This window comes from Pan troglodytes, chromosome 14 (genome assembly GCF_028858775.2).
Source record: "Pan troglodytes isolate AG18354 chromosome 14, NHGRI_mPanTro3-v2.0_pri, whole genome shotgun sequence".
Lineage (NCBI taxonomy): Eukaryota > Metazoa > Chordata > Mammalia > Primates > Hominidae > Pan > Pan troglodytes.
This window is the reverse complement of record NC_072412.2, coordinates 65644328-65663243: the sequence shown is the minus strand read 5'-3', so window position 1 is coordinate 65663243 and position 18916 is coordinate 65644328. Positions and strand designations below refer to the sequence as shown.

General features: G+C 32.7%; 1 protein-coding gene across 5 annotated transcripts in view; it reads left to right on the top strand.

Moving 5' to 3' along the window:
- Nucleotides 1-18916, top strand: part of DIAPH3 (diaphanous related formin 3) — a 490848-nt gene that overhangs the window by 163334 nt on the left and 308598 nt on the right. For all 5 annotated transcript variants that reach the window (XM_054665348.2, XM_054665347.2, XM_054665346.2 and 2 more), the window contains 5 exons: nt 7781-7891; nt 8178-8296; nt 9090-9206; nt 13186-13304; nt 16220-16284. In XM_054665348.2, coding sequence (XP_054521323.1) covers nt 7781-7891; nt 8178-8296; nt 9090-9206; nt 13186-13304; nt 16220-16284 — 531 coding nt within the window. The remainder of the gene's footprint in view (nt 1-7780; nt 7892-8177; nt 8297-9089; nt 9207-13185; nt 13305-16219; nt 16285-18916) is intronic.

Genomic DNA, 18916 nt, shown 5'->3' with positions numbered 1-18916 from the left:
GACATTAAACACATTCACATTGTTGTGCAACCCTTATATCTTCAGGCTTCTTAAGCTATGGTGATAACAGTGATGCAGTACTGGACAGGGGTGATTGATGGTTGGTATGTCTTTCTAGGATTCCTGTGGTAGATATTTCTCTACCCTAGAATATATTTTTCAAGGAAGCAAAAGCAAGGAATATAATCCAGGCTATTGGTGTCTCTGGAAATATTACTAGAGAAAATCTGTGTTCCAAATGTATTTCAGTGTCTGGCATGCACATGGTCTTAACCCGTATCCCATAGTAACATATGAAAATACAGAAGCTGGTCATATATAAAGAACAAGAAGAAAAAGCAAAAGTGTTCTGTTAAATACCTAAAAAATAAGAAATTTGATTAAGCTTCAGTTATAATACTTATAAGTCTGACAATTTGAAAATGATAACCCTTGTTGAAACTTGCATTGTGAAATAAGGCTGTTAGTCTTGGTTCTATGAGAAGCAAGAGGTTTGATGTGTAAGGGACTAGAGGAAATGCCTGTGAGAGACCCTGGAGGAGGAGCTGGGGGAGGCTGGGAGAACTGTCAAACTCAATGCAGATCTGACCCTAGGTGAAGGAGAGAGGGAAGGAGTGGAGATTGGGTGAAAGTGTCTCAGGCTATCCTGAAATTCTAGGAGAGCTTGACAAGCCTGTTGGGGAATCCTTGAGCCAAAGTCCCATGTGTCCCAGGAACAGGTCTATTTTAGTATACTTGCTGTGCTCAAGCCTTGGCTGGGAGCAGGGAACTGTGACTTCAATTCAAATGCTGTGATAGCTTTCAGAAGGTAGCAGCTGGGGCTATAGGCCATTTATGTTTCCTGCAGTCAAAGACTGAGAGTTGCATTGTTATGGCTGCTGCAAAGATAGTTAAATTTTTCCTTAACTTAAAAAAAAACTCTTCAATCTGTGGATTTCATTAAGTTTAATTAGAAGATAGATCTTTGAAGGTTTGATGGGATTGCATTTTTCCATGTCTGAAAAAGTAGACAAAGCAATATTTTTATAAATTAAAAAGGATAACTTTTTATCATCATATAAATAGTTTCATTAAAGTATTAAAAATAGTACCAAAAACCTTTCTTAAGTGAGGGATAATCACTATATTTTGAAATTTGTCAATGGGCAATAATCAGACAAATATGCCATTGAATACTCACATTAAAACAAATTAGAGGTTAAATGCCTTTCTGGATTTAGCCAAGTATATTTGCTTTGGTTGATTTTGTTCCACCTACCACTTTAATCTTCAAAGTTTACCCAGGTTTTATTATGCCCAAGACCAAGTAAAGGTCTTATAATAAACAGTTATATCTTGATTTACTATTTTTTGTTTTAAGTGTCTCTTCTGTTCCATCAAATAATTATTAATTAATTTTCTATTTTAAATAAACTTTTCTCACATTTAGTGAAGGACTAAATGAAGAATACAGACTATTAGTAAAAGGCTTATTTTTAGGATCATTGTTGAGCTATCCCGGAAGGATGCAAATGTTAATTTGTTTTAATTCCTTTCTCTTCTGACTACTACTTTTATTGAGGTTTGCATGAATAGGGTTGATATATAAGTACCAATCAATTAAAACATCAACCATATTAAAATGGATCAGTAAATAATAAGCCAGTATGCTAGTAGACATTAAAGGAACAGATAATATTCTAATGTGAACTCATATTGTCATATGGAGCATACCCAAGTATAAACTAATGGTTATCATTATCTAGAGTTTACTGGCAGTTTTCTGAATCTACCTAATAAGTCTATATAATACATTTCTTCATTTATTCTACAATGGACAACTAGAAAGATAATTAATGTCTTGAAGGTAACTAAAAAGTTTCATAATTAACCGATCAATTACTTAGTTATTCAGTGACTGCTAGGTACTGGGCTATGCTGGGTATTGGAACTACAAAGTTGAATGAAATACACCTCTGCCCTTAAGAAGCTTATACTCAAGAATTTAAAGCCATCTAACATTTCATACGAAAATTGCAATAAAGGCAGTTTTAGAAAAAGGCATGGGAGGACATAGAAGAAATTAATGATGTCTTGGGGGAGTTTTCGAATAAATATTTTAATAATTCAAGTTTGTTCTTTAGTATCCCTGGTATAAATTATAGCTTCTTGAGTCCTGCATTTTATTTCTCTGAGTCAATGTGGGGTATATGCAGTTACTTCAATGCATGTGTATAAAATTTTAAAATCTTTGGAATTTCTCTATTTACACTAGAGGCAAAATATTTCTCCATAAGCATCATTTACTCATTTTAACTTGATAAATGTGAAATTTAATTGTGCAAAGAGAGACAGATGATTTCTGCTATGGGGTAGGAAAGATGAATAGCAGTCTAAACTGTATCTTCCAGGCCCAGATAATAAGCTTTTGCAGCCTCTGATAGAATTTTTATGTAAGTATTTTACTGGTTCTTGTTTTCAATCTGGATTTAGCTCCTGAAGCTGATATGTTGTTGCAATGTAGAGCCACGATTTAATTGTAAAAACATCTACTTATACCCAGGATGAACATGTTGACTCAAGAGTAAACTTTCTAAGAACTACTTACTTTTGCTATTAGACAACTTTCTAAATCTCGTCAGCACAATCAGGTTGAAAGCTTCTGCTCTGGCGGCCTTTGGAAAAACTGGATGGTCCTCGTGGATGGGGCTCAGGGATAGTACCTGTTAGTGAACCTTGAATTTTGTGCTTAAGTTTGTTGTCCAAAAAAGGGTCAGGGAACCAAAGGTTAGAAAAAAAACAGTCTCATTACCGAGTATCCACCCAAAAGAAAATAAATAAATATTTCAAAGGGATGCTGGCACTCATGTGTTTATTACAGCACTATTCACAATAGCAAAGATATGGAATAAACCTAAGTGTTTATCAGTGGATGAATGGATAAAGAAAATGTGGTACATATTCACTGTGGAATACTATTCAGCCATAAAAAGGAATGAACTCCTGTCATTTGCAGCAACATAGATGGAACTGGAGGCTATTAAGTAAAATCAGCTAAGCACAGAGAGACAAATATCACATGTTCTCACTTATATGTTGGAGCTAAAAATTGTGATCACATGGATGTAGAAAGTGGAAAGATAACAGGCTGGGAAGAGTGAGTGGGGGCAGAGGAGGAAGGATGAAGAGAAGTGTGTAAAGGGTGCAAACATATGGTAGAAGGGATAAGTTTAATGTTTGATAGCAGAATAGAGTGACTATCTGACCAAATAAATATGTTGTACTTGGGGAATAGACACCCTAAATACCTTGACTTGATCACTGCACCTTATATGCATGTAACAAGATTTCTCATGTACAATAAATTTGTACAAATAAACACATCTGTCTTTTCTCATATTTGTGTTGAACATAGTAATTGCAGTAAATTATGTACCAAAGGAAATTTAGGTACTATATATTCACATATGAAGAAAACTTCTCACTTTATTTTCAAGGGCAGAAAGCCACTTTGCTGATTCAGTGATGTAGATATAGTGGCATGTTCCTCTATCTTGTTGTTAACCTCTTTCGGCTTCTAATGATTTTCCTTTGATCGTTTGCCCTGTTCTTAAGATTGCCTTTGACTGGCTCTGCCCCACATATTGAATATCTTTGAGATTTCTATTTACAGCTTATCTACTTTATTGGCCCCTGTTATGTCTTTACCTTCCTAGTTTATGGTATTGCTGACTTTTGTCCCACTCTTTGTCATTACCTTTTTGGCCACTCGCTTTCCAGTCTTAGGCTGTCTGGAGTTTGCTGATGTCAGTCCTTGTACTATACTTTTAGTTTACTGCTGCCCTAAGGAAATCCTGAACTATCCTGAATCATAGATGGACACATACCCCTCCAGCTAGAAGTTACGTTTAAAATACCTTTTCTCACAGAAGACCCTTTTTGATAATTGACACAAGAGTAATAAAGTGAGCTTACAGTATTGGCTTTCCAAACCATTAGAATTGAATTTGTAATCCATAACACCTAGAGATAAGTGTCTTTACGTAGACTTTTTAAAAACAAAGATAAAGGAGCAGTTACTTCTAACATATAAAGATGCATTTAGGGCAAAGAGGAGAATATTTTACAGCAATTGTTTGTTTACTGGCTGCATATGGCATCTGTGGGGAGGCAAGTAGTTTCTGCTTGGAACAGTAACTCTATCCCTTTGTAGAAACTATTCTTGTCAAGTCACCAGTGTTTTCATTTTGCCAAATGCAGTGGTAATTGATTAGTCCTTGTTTTATTTGACCAGTTGACACAGTTGATCACTCTCTCACTGTTGAGACCACTTTCCATACTTCCAGGACACCACAATCTCCTTGTTTTCCTTCTACCTCACTTATGGTTCTTAACTTTTCTTTTTCTTTAACTTATTTCTCTAATCTCCATGTTGAAACCTACAGTTGAAAATGCGCTAAACAGTTCTGACACCTCCTTTTTCCTCTATACTGTCGTGATTCCATCTGAGGTCTTGGTTTTTACGTATTATTGCTATGGCAATTGCTTTATTTTGAACTGGAGTCTTCTATCTTCAATTTCCTTTGCAGCTTTTAAAATTTAGATCACTAATAGGCATTTCCAACTTATCATCTCCAAAACTGATTTCCTCTCTCTTCCCAAGCCTGTTTCTCCCGTGGTCATTTCTGTTTCAATAAATTACAATTTCATCCTTTAAGTTGCTCAGGCCCAAAACCTAGGAGTCAGTCTTGACTCCTCTTTCTCTCAAAGAAGTTTCCATCTTTTTTCACAGCTGTATGTCTAGCACCAAGAACAGTGCCTGGTATATAGTAGGCATCAATAAATAGGCTTTGAAGGAATGAAGTATGTGAGCCAATATCAGGGTAAACTGCCTCTGATGCCCTAAGATGGAACCTTTAGTTAACTAGATGCTCTCAAGAAGATGGAAGTTCCTTGTTTTCTTACCCTTATTAGCGCAGAGGGAGGTTGGTTTTGTAATGTATCACAACGATTTCTGTAACATGCAAATTAAGAGAGATCATATGCTACATTTTTGGAACATCAACTAGAGCACAGAGATTACTTCCTTATGACGAACATCTCACTTTTGGTTCTCATTTTTTGAGTATGAATATCTCCAGTTGACAGAAGTTGTAGGTAGTCAGTAATTTTTTTTTAATGAATGAATGATTCTAATATACATCTCAATCAGAATTTTGAAAGTAGGATTTATCCTATTCTGTAAAACCTGTTGCTCTTCTTACATTTTGTATGTCTGCTAATGGTACCACTTTCTATCTAGTTAAATAACAAAAGTGGGAGGCCTCTTGTAAATGCTTTTCTTCTACCTCATTCTATCAATTTTTCTTCATATTTCAAATGTTCGAACCTTCCTCCTTGCTCAAAAATTTACTTCTACAACAGCTTCTGAACTTGAATCTATTGCCTCTGTTATTGTGCCCCTGTTGCATAAAATTCCTTATGATTTTCACTATTTCTGGTTGAATCTGAATTTTGTGACTTGACACACAAGGCTATGCCCTCTCTCCTGTCTCCTTCTTCAACCTCATTTCTTGACTTCTTCCCGTTACTCCCCTTTCTACCTTGACAAACCGCTCATAAAATTTGAATTGCTTGTAATTTAAAGGTTCCATGTCTTTGAACATGTTAATTCCTCGGCTTAGATCTTCCTTCTTCACTTCTTCATCAGGCCATTTTATTAATCCTTTAGTTAGTACTTTATTCAGCTGTCCTAGTTCTCATTTAGCATCTCCATATTCCCATTATTTAGCAAACATATTTCTTACAGTATATAGTATATTTTTATCATTTTACTGATATATCTTCATTGGACAGGCAAAATGTCCTGTTAACCTTTGTAGTTTTTTAACGTTTCTCGATATCTCTAGGCGTTGATTGATATGGCATAAATGCTGATTGACACTCCCTTCTGCTGGTATGCTAAATTATTGTGAAATTGTGTGATACCACAGGTATGTATCTCATTATGTATAAAACCTACAAGGAACTCCTTGGTCTTTACCTTGATTATAGAATTATTTATCCATAAAGAAACAATGCATTTTAGTGCATACCTATGTATATTCACAGACATGTTTGCATGATTTAAATTAAATAGATTGTAAGCTATGCTAATGGCAAATTATGATTAGAATTGGGAAGCAATTTTATAAATTTAACTTGAATTCATTATTTCAATTTAATTTCCTATTTTTTTTCTTCTATGGAGAATCACCTTTTTGAATAGTTCCTGGAAATAATTTGGATTATCCTTTCCCTTATTTCTAAATTTCATGCTACTGTTGTCTACATATATGTATTTTCCATTTAGGTAATATTTGCTGCTAGTTTTTGTGTTCCTTGTTTTTGCTACTTTCTGTGAGTTGTCTGTAATTTGTGTTTTTCTAGAAGCCAGGTGACTGAGTTTGATTTAGTTTCTCTGAATGTAGAGAAACATTATTTGCTCTTTGAGATCTTTGAAAATTATATGGCATTGCTGAAAAAAACATTTGTGGGTCCTGGGTAATGACTGGCAAGGGGGTGGAAGGAAAACATTTTAAACTTGACTTTTTGACATGAACTGGTTACAGCTGAATGAACATGTACTGGAAAGGTAGATTCTGTTAAGTTTTTTTTTTTTTTTTTTTTTTTTTTAGTATGTTTCTCTTCTTCCTCTCTCTTCTGACATATTTCCCATTCCCACTTTAAACAACCTTAAGTTTCGACAGTAGAGGCATGCTGGTCAGATTTTAATGCTTAGATATCAAATATAACAATTACTATATATTTCAAACAGCAGGAATTGAGACTCCTGTTGGTGTCTTACTCCAAAACAGCATTTTAAATTCATATAAACCTTGCCTTAAGGGATGGAGAAAAGACAATTTAGGGAACAGCATGAGGTTAAACATATTGATCAGTAGTCCAGTAGTTCTTGCTAGACTTGGATAGAATGTAGACTTTAGAAAAATAGTATTATCAACAACAACAAAGAATGCTTCTCTAGAAAGACTGTCTTTTGTTTCCATTTTATGGATTTTGGAGGATGAAAGATATATTTTAGCCAGGGATGAAAAAAGTGGAGAAGTTGAAAGTTGAAGTGTTAAACATGAGCTGAAAATTTTGTGATTTAAAAATTTTTATCATTTAAGCTATATATTAAAGGATTTAGTGAGCTCTGTTATTTATTTCTGGTTAAAACATAGGGTAATTTTGAATTTTTGCCAAAGTATGAGAACCACTGCCTGATAAATTAACTTCTAGAAATTAATTATACAGTGTTTATTTATAACCTTGTTAACCAGAGTTAAGACCCTTGTTGACCTTGAAGTCTTTGGGACTTTGAGTCTCTCTTGATGAATGGAAAATTATTTTATTATCCTATTTTAGGTAAGTGTTATCTATCCAATAGGTGTTTATCATTTTCAACTAGTATATGTTCAATTTCTGTTGTATGTGTGTAGAGTGATATTATTGGACAGGAACTTAGCTTTTGGTTACAAGTTTTTTTTTTTTTTCTATTTTTTTATGGAGCAGTAGTAATGGCTAATATTTTTCCATCTTCCTTTCACCTCAGTAACCCTCAAATAAATGAGAAATAAAAAACGCCACTGAAACTTTATTTCTTCTGTAGTTTATAACTGACTGAAATATTTTGCTTACAAATTGTTTTAATAGGAAAGATATTTAATAATGCTGGAACAAAACCTTGAAGTTTACGTTTGTTACTCTTTCTTTAATGTTGGAAACCCAGTCTGTCTCACTGTTTGATCTCTTGTAGGTAGCTTGTATGCAGCTCATCAATGCCCTGGTTACATCTCCTGATGATTTGGACTTCAGGCTTCACATCAGAAATGAATTTATGCGTTGTGGATTGAAAGAGATATTGCCAGTAAGTGCCCTGCAGTCTCCTTATTAATATTTAAATTAAAAGAGTACTTGAGTAGGGGGAAATTTAGATAAATTACCTTGAAGAATAATTTATCTGTGGGAAAAGGCTTGAGTTAAAAAATCTATTTTTGAAATATAGATGATAAGATTCGAGTGTTATTTAACACTTTAAATGTTCGAATGCTATAAATCAAGTTGAATGGTTGGTTTATTGTTTATATGTTTTTTATTCTTTTGCATAATTAAAAACAAAATCATTCATCATAATTTCTATTTCATATCTCTAGAATTTAAAATGCATTAAGAATGATGGCCTGGATATCCAACTTAAAGTCTTTGATGAGCATAAAGAAGAAGATTTGTTTGAGTTATCCCATCGCCTTGAAGATATTAGAGCTGAACTTGAATATCCTTTTGTTCTGAAGTCTAGTCAAATCATATATAAAATTATTGCTAAATCCAAAATACTCAGCCACAAATATTTAGCTAATTTCTATGTAAACAACATGAAATCAAACCTTCATGCATCAGAAGAATGTTATTATTTTATTAATTTGTGTGTTTTTATGAATACACATATATGTAAGCGTATGCTGCAACTAACAAATGGATTCTGTAGATTGGCTTCTTATATGTATGTGTGCAATCTATTTTGTTTTCTTTTTATATTTGACACTTTTCCTTCTACTTAGGGCTTTTTAGCATTAGGAATAGGGCAGCCTTAGTCACTGGCTGCTCTTTCCCTGCATCTTGGGTGCATACTCATGGGTCGCATGTTAATCTGTGGGTCTGCAGATGTCTGTGCTCCTCATGAGACCCAACAGGTTCCTATCCTCACCTGGGGCTTCTTCATGGTAGATAATTAACCTGACCACCAGCTCTGTTGGTCAGGAAACCTTTAGAATTCAACACAGTATTCATAGCCAGCTTCCCTACTACCTTTGTTCCCAACAGCATCTGTGCTTAGGGGAGGCAGATTAGTTGGAGCTGATTGTAGAAGGGAAGTCAGGAAGTGTCAGGTTGAGTCACCATTTCCAGAGTTTTTCCACTACCCTCAATCCTAAATATCTGTATTTTATGTTGAATATATAAGATGCCTGTATTACAGTTCCAAAACCTTACAGAACAAATTCTGTCATATTATTATAGTTGTTTGGTGTAGAGTATAAATAAATCCATATATTCCTTAATCAACTCACTGAAGCATATGATGTTTACAACATGGTGTGGAGCACAGTTAAAGAAACTAGAGCAGAGGGATATTTTATTTCTATTCTTCAGCATCTTTTGCTGATTCGAAATGATAATTTTATAAGGTAAGAGGAAGTTGTATTCTAATGTTTTCTTTCACTAATAAAAATCTATTAATTGTGAAATTCACATCATATTTGCCTTTGACAAGCAAATGATTTTTATTTTTGTCATAACACTGATTCATAGAATGTGTTGTTTCCTCTGGGCATTTATTTAGGTAGACGATGGTAAAATGATATTACTATTACTTTTTAAGCTCCTGTGGATTCCTGGTTACAACCTTTCATCTGAATAAAAATGCAAACTAGCAACAAATTACTAGTTTATCATGTGACAGATAATATTTTCTAGTTATTTCTTAGGCAGTAGGAATGATGTTGATAAGTTTCTTCTTATAAGTTACATGAAGGGCACTAAACATTGCTTTTATTAGTGTTTAAGTAGCTGGCAAGTCTTAATAATACAGTTGTGTTTAATGTTGCTAATATATCAAAAAGCCAGACAAATGGCTTTTAAAGATTGATTATATCCTAGCCATCTGAGGTTAACAAATTATTTATCTTTCTTTTAACCTCATCTACATTATAATGTGACTAAATATGGAGATTAGTGCCTAACTCACTGGGTTGTTAGGCAGGTGAAATATGGGAATGTGGGTAAAAGTTCTAGCCAAACCCTTGGCATATGGTGTATGCTTAGTAAATGTTCTCTATATCTACTTTCCATTTCTATTACTGTTTTATGGTGGAAGCTGAGCTCTTTGAATATAAAATCATTTTGTTGCCACCAATTTAGGTTTGCTGAAATTTCATTCTCTTATACTTTGGGTGTTTTTTTCTTTTCTACTTAATTTCAAGTAGAAGAGTTTTTTAGACAAGCTTCATTCAGGCTGTGTCCTCGGGGTAACATCAGAGGGTATGACTCAGTGATTTTTTGATGGACCTAACAAGCAAGGAGGAGACCCAAAATGTTAAAACTTTAGGTTTTTCAGGATGAGGATAGGACATGCATCAAAAGTACTCTCTTTGTAGCCAGAAATCCCACTGATATTCTAAAATATGAGTTTAGTAACTGATTTTTTTAATTTGCTCCTTTCTGATATTTTATTAAAAATAAACCAGTTTAAATATTTATATTATAAATGCTAGATTAAGAATTGCTAATTTAGATTTTAAAATATCATTTGTACCATGCTGTTTATGATACTATATTTCTACTCCAAATTTACTTAAAAATGAAATTGAAACTTCTATTTACTCTAAAGTAAACTCCATACATTTTTTTGATCTGTGTGTGGTCAGTCCTGTCGTCTTCTGGAAGTTTGATGCTGTTTGAGTACCCAAGAATTTAAGACTGTTGTTTGTTTTCAATGGTTTGAACATGCCTGTAGTCCTGCAGGGGTTTTATCATACTTATGACTTTGATCCCTTCATCTGTGCCCCAAGAGAGCATGTGGTTGTATCTAGCTTCAAAACAGATTAAAAAACACAACTGTTTTGGGTTATGTTCAGGTGATCCTATCATTTGAGTTAAATCAAGAGTCTTGGAGAAAGATTAAATTGTGGCATTACCAAAATGACATTAAGGCATAGAAATTTAGATATTTGGCCATCTTTTGAGTATGAACTTTTACATTTGATGTTCACCTATGTTAATTCCTTCTTTGGCTCTTTAAACCCCGGGTATCTTGATTCCAGATATGGTTGCCACAAAGGCAGTGTTCTTCCTGTGACTGCTAGACTCAGGACAACTCCATCAGTTTTTTCCTCATGTTTCCAAACGCTCCTATTTATTATTGTTGTTGTTAATATTTCTTTAAAAAAATTTCTTAAAAAAAAATTCTTAAAAATATTTCTTAAAATATGCTTTTATTCCAAGATTGTGTCAGAATTGTGATAATTTACATATATTTTTGTCATGCATTTATTTTTTAAAATTTTATTTATTTACATACAGTAAAACTTACTCTTGTTGGTGTACACATCTATGAGTGTTGTTTGTTTGGTTTTTACCTTCATTTTTTGGTTTCATCTACCTCAGAAGGACCTCTATTTTACCTTTTCAGCAATCTTAGATAACCTGTAACATTTTTTGTTTAATGAGCTCTTTAAACTACTTTTGATACGAACACACATAATTTTTCTTTTTCTTTTTACAAACAGTAGATTGTTCTATTGCAGAATGTTAAATGTTCTCATTTGAAAGAATTGGTGGATGGAAAAATTAGAATCTTTTTTCATTTCCACTTTTGGGACAAAAGAAAGTTTGACAGAAATGGAATTCGATTGGAGAATATATGTCAAAGGCAGCCCCTTTTCCCTGGGAAAAAGGGAGGGGGCTGAAATACAGCAAGATAATTGGGTGGAGAAGATCAAATTCAGTTTTACACCAAATAATTAAGGCTTACCATGTGTAAAATACCACGCTAGTTAAATGCGCATGGGAGATAATTTCTGATATTTGTTAACAATACCACAGAGAAAAGTGAAGATTTCAAAAACTCCTCCAACAAAAATAGCATTTTGTCAGTAATGACAACTTAATGTTCATCCCTTAATTAAGTTATTCACATATTCCTCAGACACATTTACTACCTCACCAATATTGCTCATGGAGATTATTTTCTAGATTGACATTTCTGGAATCCAGAAATGTTGTGTATTATTCTTTGATAGTATTGCCTCCCCAATGAGTTTTTGCATGAAATTTCAGCCACATTATAGATGAACTCATAATTGGACATTGTGGAGTTGAGGAAAAACTTACTAAAATTATGATTTCTTAAAAAGATGACATGAAATAGCTTGTGTTGTTAATTTAAAACATTTTCATTTTAAAAACATTAGAATAATGTTGAGTAGAAAAGAAATACATCATCTAGATTTTTAAATGTAATAGATGTAAATGTGTTTAAATGTATGTACCACGTGTAAATGTGGTTATTATGGTAGAAATATTTGGGGATGGGAGATAATGTCTTGAAAGAACTTGAACAAATAGAGGCAAGCATAGATAACACTTTTGATTTGTACCCAGGAACCGTTTCTTAAACATTTTCACTCTATGACAGTTAATGATCATTAGTCATCTTTGCTAGTGTTAAGCTGTAGTAGATTTTCTTCACTGTAATAGATGGTTTATTAGGTGTAAGGTAAGTAGGTCAAGAGCAGTGGGTCATAGTTTATGGAAAGGAAAGTCTAAATGGCTTGAGGGACCCACACTTCAGAATTTAGAGAGGAAAAGTATGTTAAAAGTCATTAAGGAAAGGAGTTCTAGGGGATGATCTGAGATAGAGGACTGTGCTTCATTAGAATAGTACCCAACCTGTTTATCACTTTAGTTTGGTTTTGCTTATAAAATCTTTTATCTGTTTTATTTACATTTATTAAATCTTAAGGGATGTTTCACCTATGACCAGTGTAGATGGACTAGACTTAACTGTAATGACAACATGAAATCTACTTGGAGGTTTTAGTTAAACTTTGATTTTTGGACAAATATTATTATACCAAATTTTTCTATTTCCCTTTGAGTAAGAAATATGAATTTGATATTATATATAACTTACAGTACCAGTTTTAAATTTGATTTCACAAACACTTGGAAAACAGTATACCACATACTCCCATAAAACTTTTTAGAAAAAATTTTTGTTTATTTTGGTTGTATTAATGAAGTGAATTAATGGTAGCTATTTCAGTGTGGTACAGTGGAAAGTTGATGACCTCTGAGCACAAATTTTAAGCACTTATCACTTCACTTTCAGCTAATTTACTTAATTCAAGGTTTTGACTTTTATAAGAAAATTAAGGGATACTGTATTTCCTAAAAGACTATAAAAATGATGTTTTGAATTCATTAAAAGCAAAGTGATGACAATTGTATTTACTCTCACTCCCAGGTAAAATCTGTTGTGTCAACTATTGAAATTATATTACTAACAAATTGTTGAACTTGAAATCAATCTTAGCAAAAAAGTTTTGTTTTGATGTAAAGTTACACTAATTATTGATTGTACATTACTCTTTTCTTTGGTTTTAGGCAACAGTACTTCAAATTAATTGATGAGTGTGTATCCCAGATTGTATTGCATAGAGATGGAATGGATCCAGACTTCACATATCGAAAAAGACTAGATTTAGATTTAACCCAGTTTGTAGGTGAGTATTTATTATTTAAATAGAAATATCTTATTGTCTCTTATTCTATGAATGAGCTCTAGGGTATTGGTTCTCAGGTTGTGTCTCTGGACTCCTGAGGGCCCTAATTGTCAAAACTGTTTTCATAATAGCACAAAAACATTATTCGCCTTTTTTATTGGGTTGGTATTTTGCACTGGTGGTGCAGAACAATGGTGAGTAAAACTCCTGGCACTTTGTTATGAATCAAGGCAGTGGCACTAAACTGTGGGAGTAGTCATTATCGTCTTTACTGTCAATAAAACAACAAAAACTGCCATTTTTTACTTAAGAATGCCTTTGATAAGGTCCTAAAAATGTTAACTTTATTAAAGCCTGACCCTTGTGTACACACTGTTTTAATATTCTGTGTTAACAAATGGGATTTATACATACAGTACTTCTGCTGCATATGACCAGTGCCTGATGTTACAAATTCTCCATAGGCAAAAGATCTATTAAAAGAGTTCAATAAGAAAATATTTGTGTAATTGAGTTGCAAGCAGAATTGCCTGTCCCCCCCGAAGCCTTTTTTTTTTTTTTAAACTTGGAATGACTCATACAGACGATGGCTTCTATAACTTGAGAGTTTTTCTTTTCTTTTCTTTTTTTTAAAGATAAAGCATTATTATTTAGTGTTGTAACATTTGAGTTTTTATTAAAGTTTTCGTCAGGCACTTGCTTTCTTAAAAATGAAATAAAGTGAGCCTATAACTTCAAAGAAAATGGCCGATAAATAGGCTGCCAATGAGAAAATTTGAGTTTTTAAGTGGAAATTTGAATTTTGGAAAACTTGTATCTGCTGCTTTTAGGCTGACAGGTTCTCAATACTAAAATTATTTCCTGATGTCACTGGTGTTATTAACCTATCTGATTATTCATTGTGATATTGTATAAAGACATGTTAACGTTTGGAACATTTGCATGACTCAGCACACCATTCTTTCCATATGACCAGTGCCTGATATTACAAATTCTGCATAGGCAAAAGATCTATTAAAAGTGCAACATTTATCAAGAGATTTTAGGGTAACAGAGTACAAGTTAATTGATATGATATGTGATTCCACATTGTAACTACTGTTTAAGAAGTCACCATTTGTCAGATTTCGATATAACATCAAAGAAGTTTACCCACAATGATTTGAAAAGGCTATTAAAATACACCTCTCATTTTCAGCTATGTATCTGTGCAGGGTTGTGTTTCTTTTCATATATTATCTGAGTCCTGGGAGAAGAATGAAATATAATTAGTGAAGAACTAGATAATATTAATGAAAATGCTTCTTTCTCTCTATAAGAGATAAGCAATTAGAAGTTCCTGGGGTGGGGGGAGTGGGAAGAGGAAGCAGAAATTAAGAAAATGGCGCTGTAAATATGCAGCAAACTAAAATGTGGAATGATTTTGAATAGTATCTGAAAAAATGTATTCCACTGGGTCATTTAGGAATGGCAGCTGAGAGGTTTTTTTCACTGAGCTCTTGAGAAGGAAATAAAATATTTGAACACCATTTGGTTGTATAAGTGATGCGTGCTTATGTAGTTTTAATAAATTAATTGTATTTACTGGTTTTTAAATATTTAGAATAAACTCATAAGTAAATACAAAAGATTTAAATACAGAAGAGAATGTCATTGTATTTCTATGAATAGGTGAGAGAAGAACTAAAGGTGGGCAATAGGGGAGAAAAGGTATTGGAAAGCATGAGGCACAGATAATTTGACATACTGTGGCAAGAATTTTAAGTTATTGTTAATGTAATGGGAATCAAAATTAAATATTTCATGCTCTGGAGCAATCCAATTTAGTAAATAAAATATCAAAAATTAGGATTAGAGAACAAACACTGTCTTAATCTTTTATAATAGAAAGTTATCTATAATGTCTTAAATAGATAAATCAAGAAATAATAGCTATGTACATTTTATTTACAGTTAAGAAACTAACCACCAAAATAATCTAGTATAGAAATGGTAATAAGAGGTTGCATTTAGGAAGTGTGATTAAGATTTGGATACAGTAACTTTGTCGACTTATTTTTTATTATAAATTCTTCTGTAATATATTTTTATAAACTTTGTTCATGTATCGCTTTCATTTAATAAAAAAGAAGGGATAACATATATTATGGGAAATCCATATGAATTACTTCTACATTGTATTCTATCATTATATATATCATAACTTATTTAAGCAGTTCATTATTGATGGGCATTTAAGTTATTTTCAGTTTTTTTTTTTTTTTTGTCTAACATCAAAAAATATTTTAATGAGTTTTCAGGCCTAATGGCCAAGTCTCAGAAATGGAATTGCTAGGTTAAAAGAAAATCCATATTTACAATTTTAGTACATATTGCCTAGTTTTTCATCAGCAAAGTTCTTAGCTTTCACTATTGGTTTCCTCATGTCAACTCCAACACTTGGCATTATCAGTCATTTAATCTTCACATTCGTATTGCTAATTTTCATATTGTTAGGGAATAATAAACATTTATTCATCTGTTTTGGTGATTTTTTAGTATCAATTTTTCTAATTTTCTGTTTATTACTGTTGGCTGTTTTTTTTAAGCTTGTTTAGACATCATCTTTTTTCTTTAAAATATGTACGAGTTGGTGATAGAAACATTTGAGTGTTATTACAATTGAACATCTCCTTTTGCCTGCTAGAAGTTTAAAATTGTTATTGAGTTTGGCTTTTCCTCTGTTTTCTGTTTTCTGGTATCATGCTTAGAAAAGCCTTTTTCATTCCAACATTATAATATTTTTTCCATTTTGTTTATTACTGGTAGTATCAATATTTAATTATTTTCTATGATCTTTTTTCTTTCTAAACTTTTGAAGTCATAATGAGTTTAAGAACTTTCACATTAAAAATTTCCTGTCATTGCAATTTTAGACATTTGCGTAGATCAAGCAAAACTAGAAGAGTTTGAAGAGAAAGCATCAGAACTTTACAAGAAAGTAAGTAGTTTTCACTAACTTTATAGTATTCTGTGGGGAACCACTGCAGGCATGCTTCTGCCTCAGGGAATTTGCTTGTTATTTGTTCTTTCTTCTTTATCTGCTTCAGGTGTGTGCATAGATGCCCTCCACCAAGGAGGACTACTGTATCTAAAAAGTCTTAACTCCCCAGTCCCAACCTTGACCTTCCCTATTCTTCTTTCCTTATTTTTCTTTGAATGTATTTATCATCATCTCACATGCTACATAGTTTATGTATTTATATGTGAATGACTTATCTATTTCACCCTAACAGTAAACTTTGAGGCATTTTGTTTGTTTTATTCACTACCCCTGCACCAGGAACAATTCCTGGCCCTTTGTAAGAACTAAAAAGATCCTTTTTGAATGAGTGGATGATGGAGCAAAATGTATGTAATCAAAATTTTAAGGTTGTGGTAATTCTCAAGAAATGATATTAAGCCCTTAAGAATGAAATCATATATAAAAATTTTAAGAGAAAAGTTAACTTGCTTTTAGTTTTGATTAAAGTTGCTTCATTATATTAAGTTGAACTTTATAAAATTGCCATTTTCATAGGTCATAGCTGTCGGATATTACACAAACAAAACCAGTTTTGTTTCAACTCAGTAGTATTTCTAACCATCCAGCCAATTCCTTACTTTTCTTTAACCCATTTATGCCTGAGATTGCAATTTTTTTTGAGTTTTGAAAAATCAGACATTGGCAGTGACCTTGAGCAGTAGGATATAAATAACTTCCACATGCTCAGCGTTCCAATAATGGAACAGTAGGCATAAATTTAAGGTATTGTTTTGTCCTTTTATCTCTGGCTTAGCAAGTACCTATTAGACTTTTAATTTGTTATTCCAATTCTTTGCATTTTAAATAGTCAGTCTGATTTGAATTATTCAGGTGGTTTTTCACATTGAAGGAGTGACGATAATTCTTACTACTATTGTCACCATGATGAACCCACAGCAAACATTTATGAAGTGAATATTTCCTGTGTGTTAGGCATCATGCCAAGGAGTATAGGTTTTTGATGTAGCAGATACTAAATGTATCTAGAGGCAGTTGCACATTTCTATAGCTTTGAAGATAAAACATAACTTACAAATTATAGGCACTGTTTTGTAAGTTAAGAGTAACTTAGGTAAAACATTATAAATGTCCTAAGGGGCCTTAAGGTTCTGACTTTACCAAACGCTAAATGAGAGGTTTTTATTTCCCACGCCTTCGGCTGCAGGTTAGGATTACAGTTGTGAATATAATATTGTTGTTGCTCTGAAGTGACTTAGTTTAGTGGGGGAAACAAATTAATGGATCATTTAAATTTAGTCTCATAGTGTTACAGTGGATAGATGTTCATGTTGTGGGGTGACCCTTCACCCAGCCAACATTGTATTCTAAGCTGGATAAGCACTTTAACTCTTCATAGGAAAGTAGTAGTAGACTTTCAAGTACTTGATTTGGATACATCCCAGATAGTATAAATTTGATTTTGTTATCATTTTTAGGTATATAGTATATATGAATGGAGTTAAACATGAATGGAGTTAAAGTTTCTCAACAGATTTTTAAACAAATTGTAGGTTTTAAATATATAAATAGAAGAAAGACCTTGTTCAAGGTTACTTGTCTCCTTTTAGTCAGAAATTATATGTGTTAGTTATATTCAGAAAATACTATTTGCTCCATAAAATATTTCTATTGCCATATCATTTTGTATATATCAGCAAAAACTTTGTTCTGATAGTTTTATAAGGACACATGTAAATACTTTGCTTTAGGCAGGAGGCTATCATGGTTGCTAGACACATTCTTTATTTTGGTGCATAAATTTGAAAAATGAAGACCAGAAATGTCAGAAAGTATATAGAGAATATTGAATTATCAACCTTCTTGTACAGATGCACTAATACATTCACCCTAGAGAATGAAATTAAGCAGAGCCTCAACCTTAACTGTGTCTTTCAACATTTTTTTGCATGTAATTTTGTAAGTGTAATATTGCTCTAGTAACTCTTTTTGGAGAAGGCTATCATATCAGTTTTTATAAGGTGTGCTTTTAATGGAGATTCATTTTTTCCCCAAGGCTACAGTGATTTGACTATAGATATTACAAAAATGCTAAAACAAAGTTTATATTTCAGCTATCTTTTTATAGGCGAGGATGTGGAAACTTATTTTTTCATAAGTAATACAGTTACTTTAGTATGAGCAAGTTAATTTAATAAATGTTCTTAGAGTGTACTCATTATGACTGTGGTTGTTTTTATAATTTTTATCTTAAGTCCCGAAATAATTCTTTTTCCTTATGAAATTTAGTCTAGGATTTATGAAATAGGAAGTACACATATTGATATTGTAGAAAGGCTTTTTCATTCTTACTCTCATAAGAACGTAATTTTTTTTCTTGCTGTGTAACAGTGAACTTTGTCTTAGTTGTCAAAAAGAGAAAATGACCTCTCAAAGATTTCTGATGCTGGGAGAGTGACTATGTTGACATAGTCATTCAACATATAAAGGAAGATTTGACGAGGTTGGCTCATCACTTCGTTCAACAAATATTTATTTGACTTTAATTATAGATGTAAGACACTGGAAAGGTGATGAATAAAATAGAAAA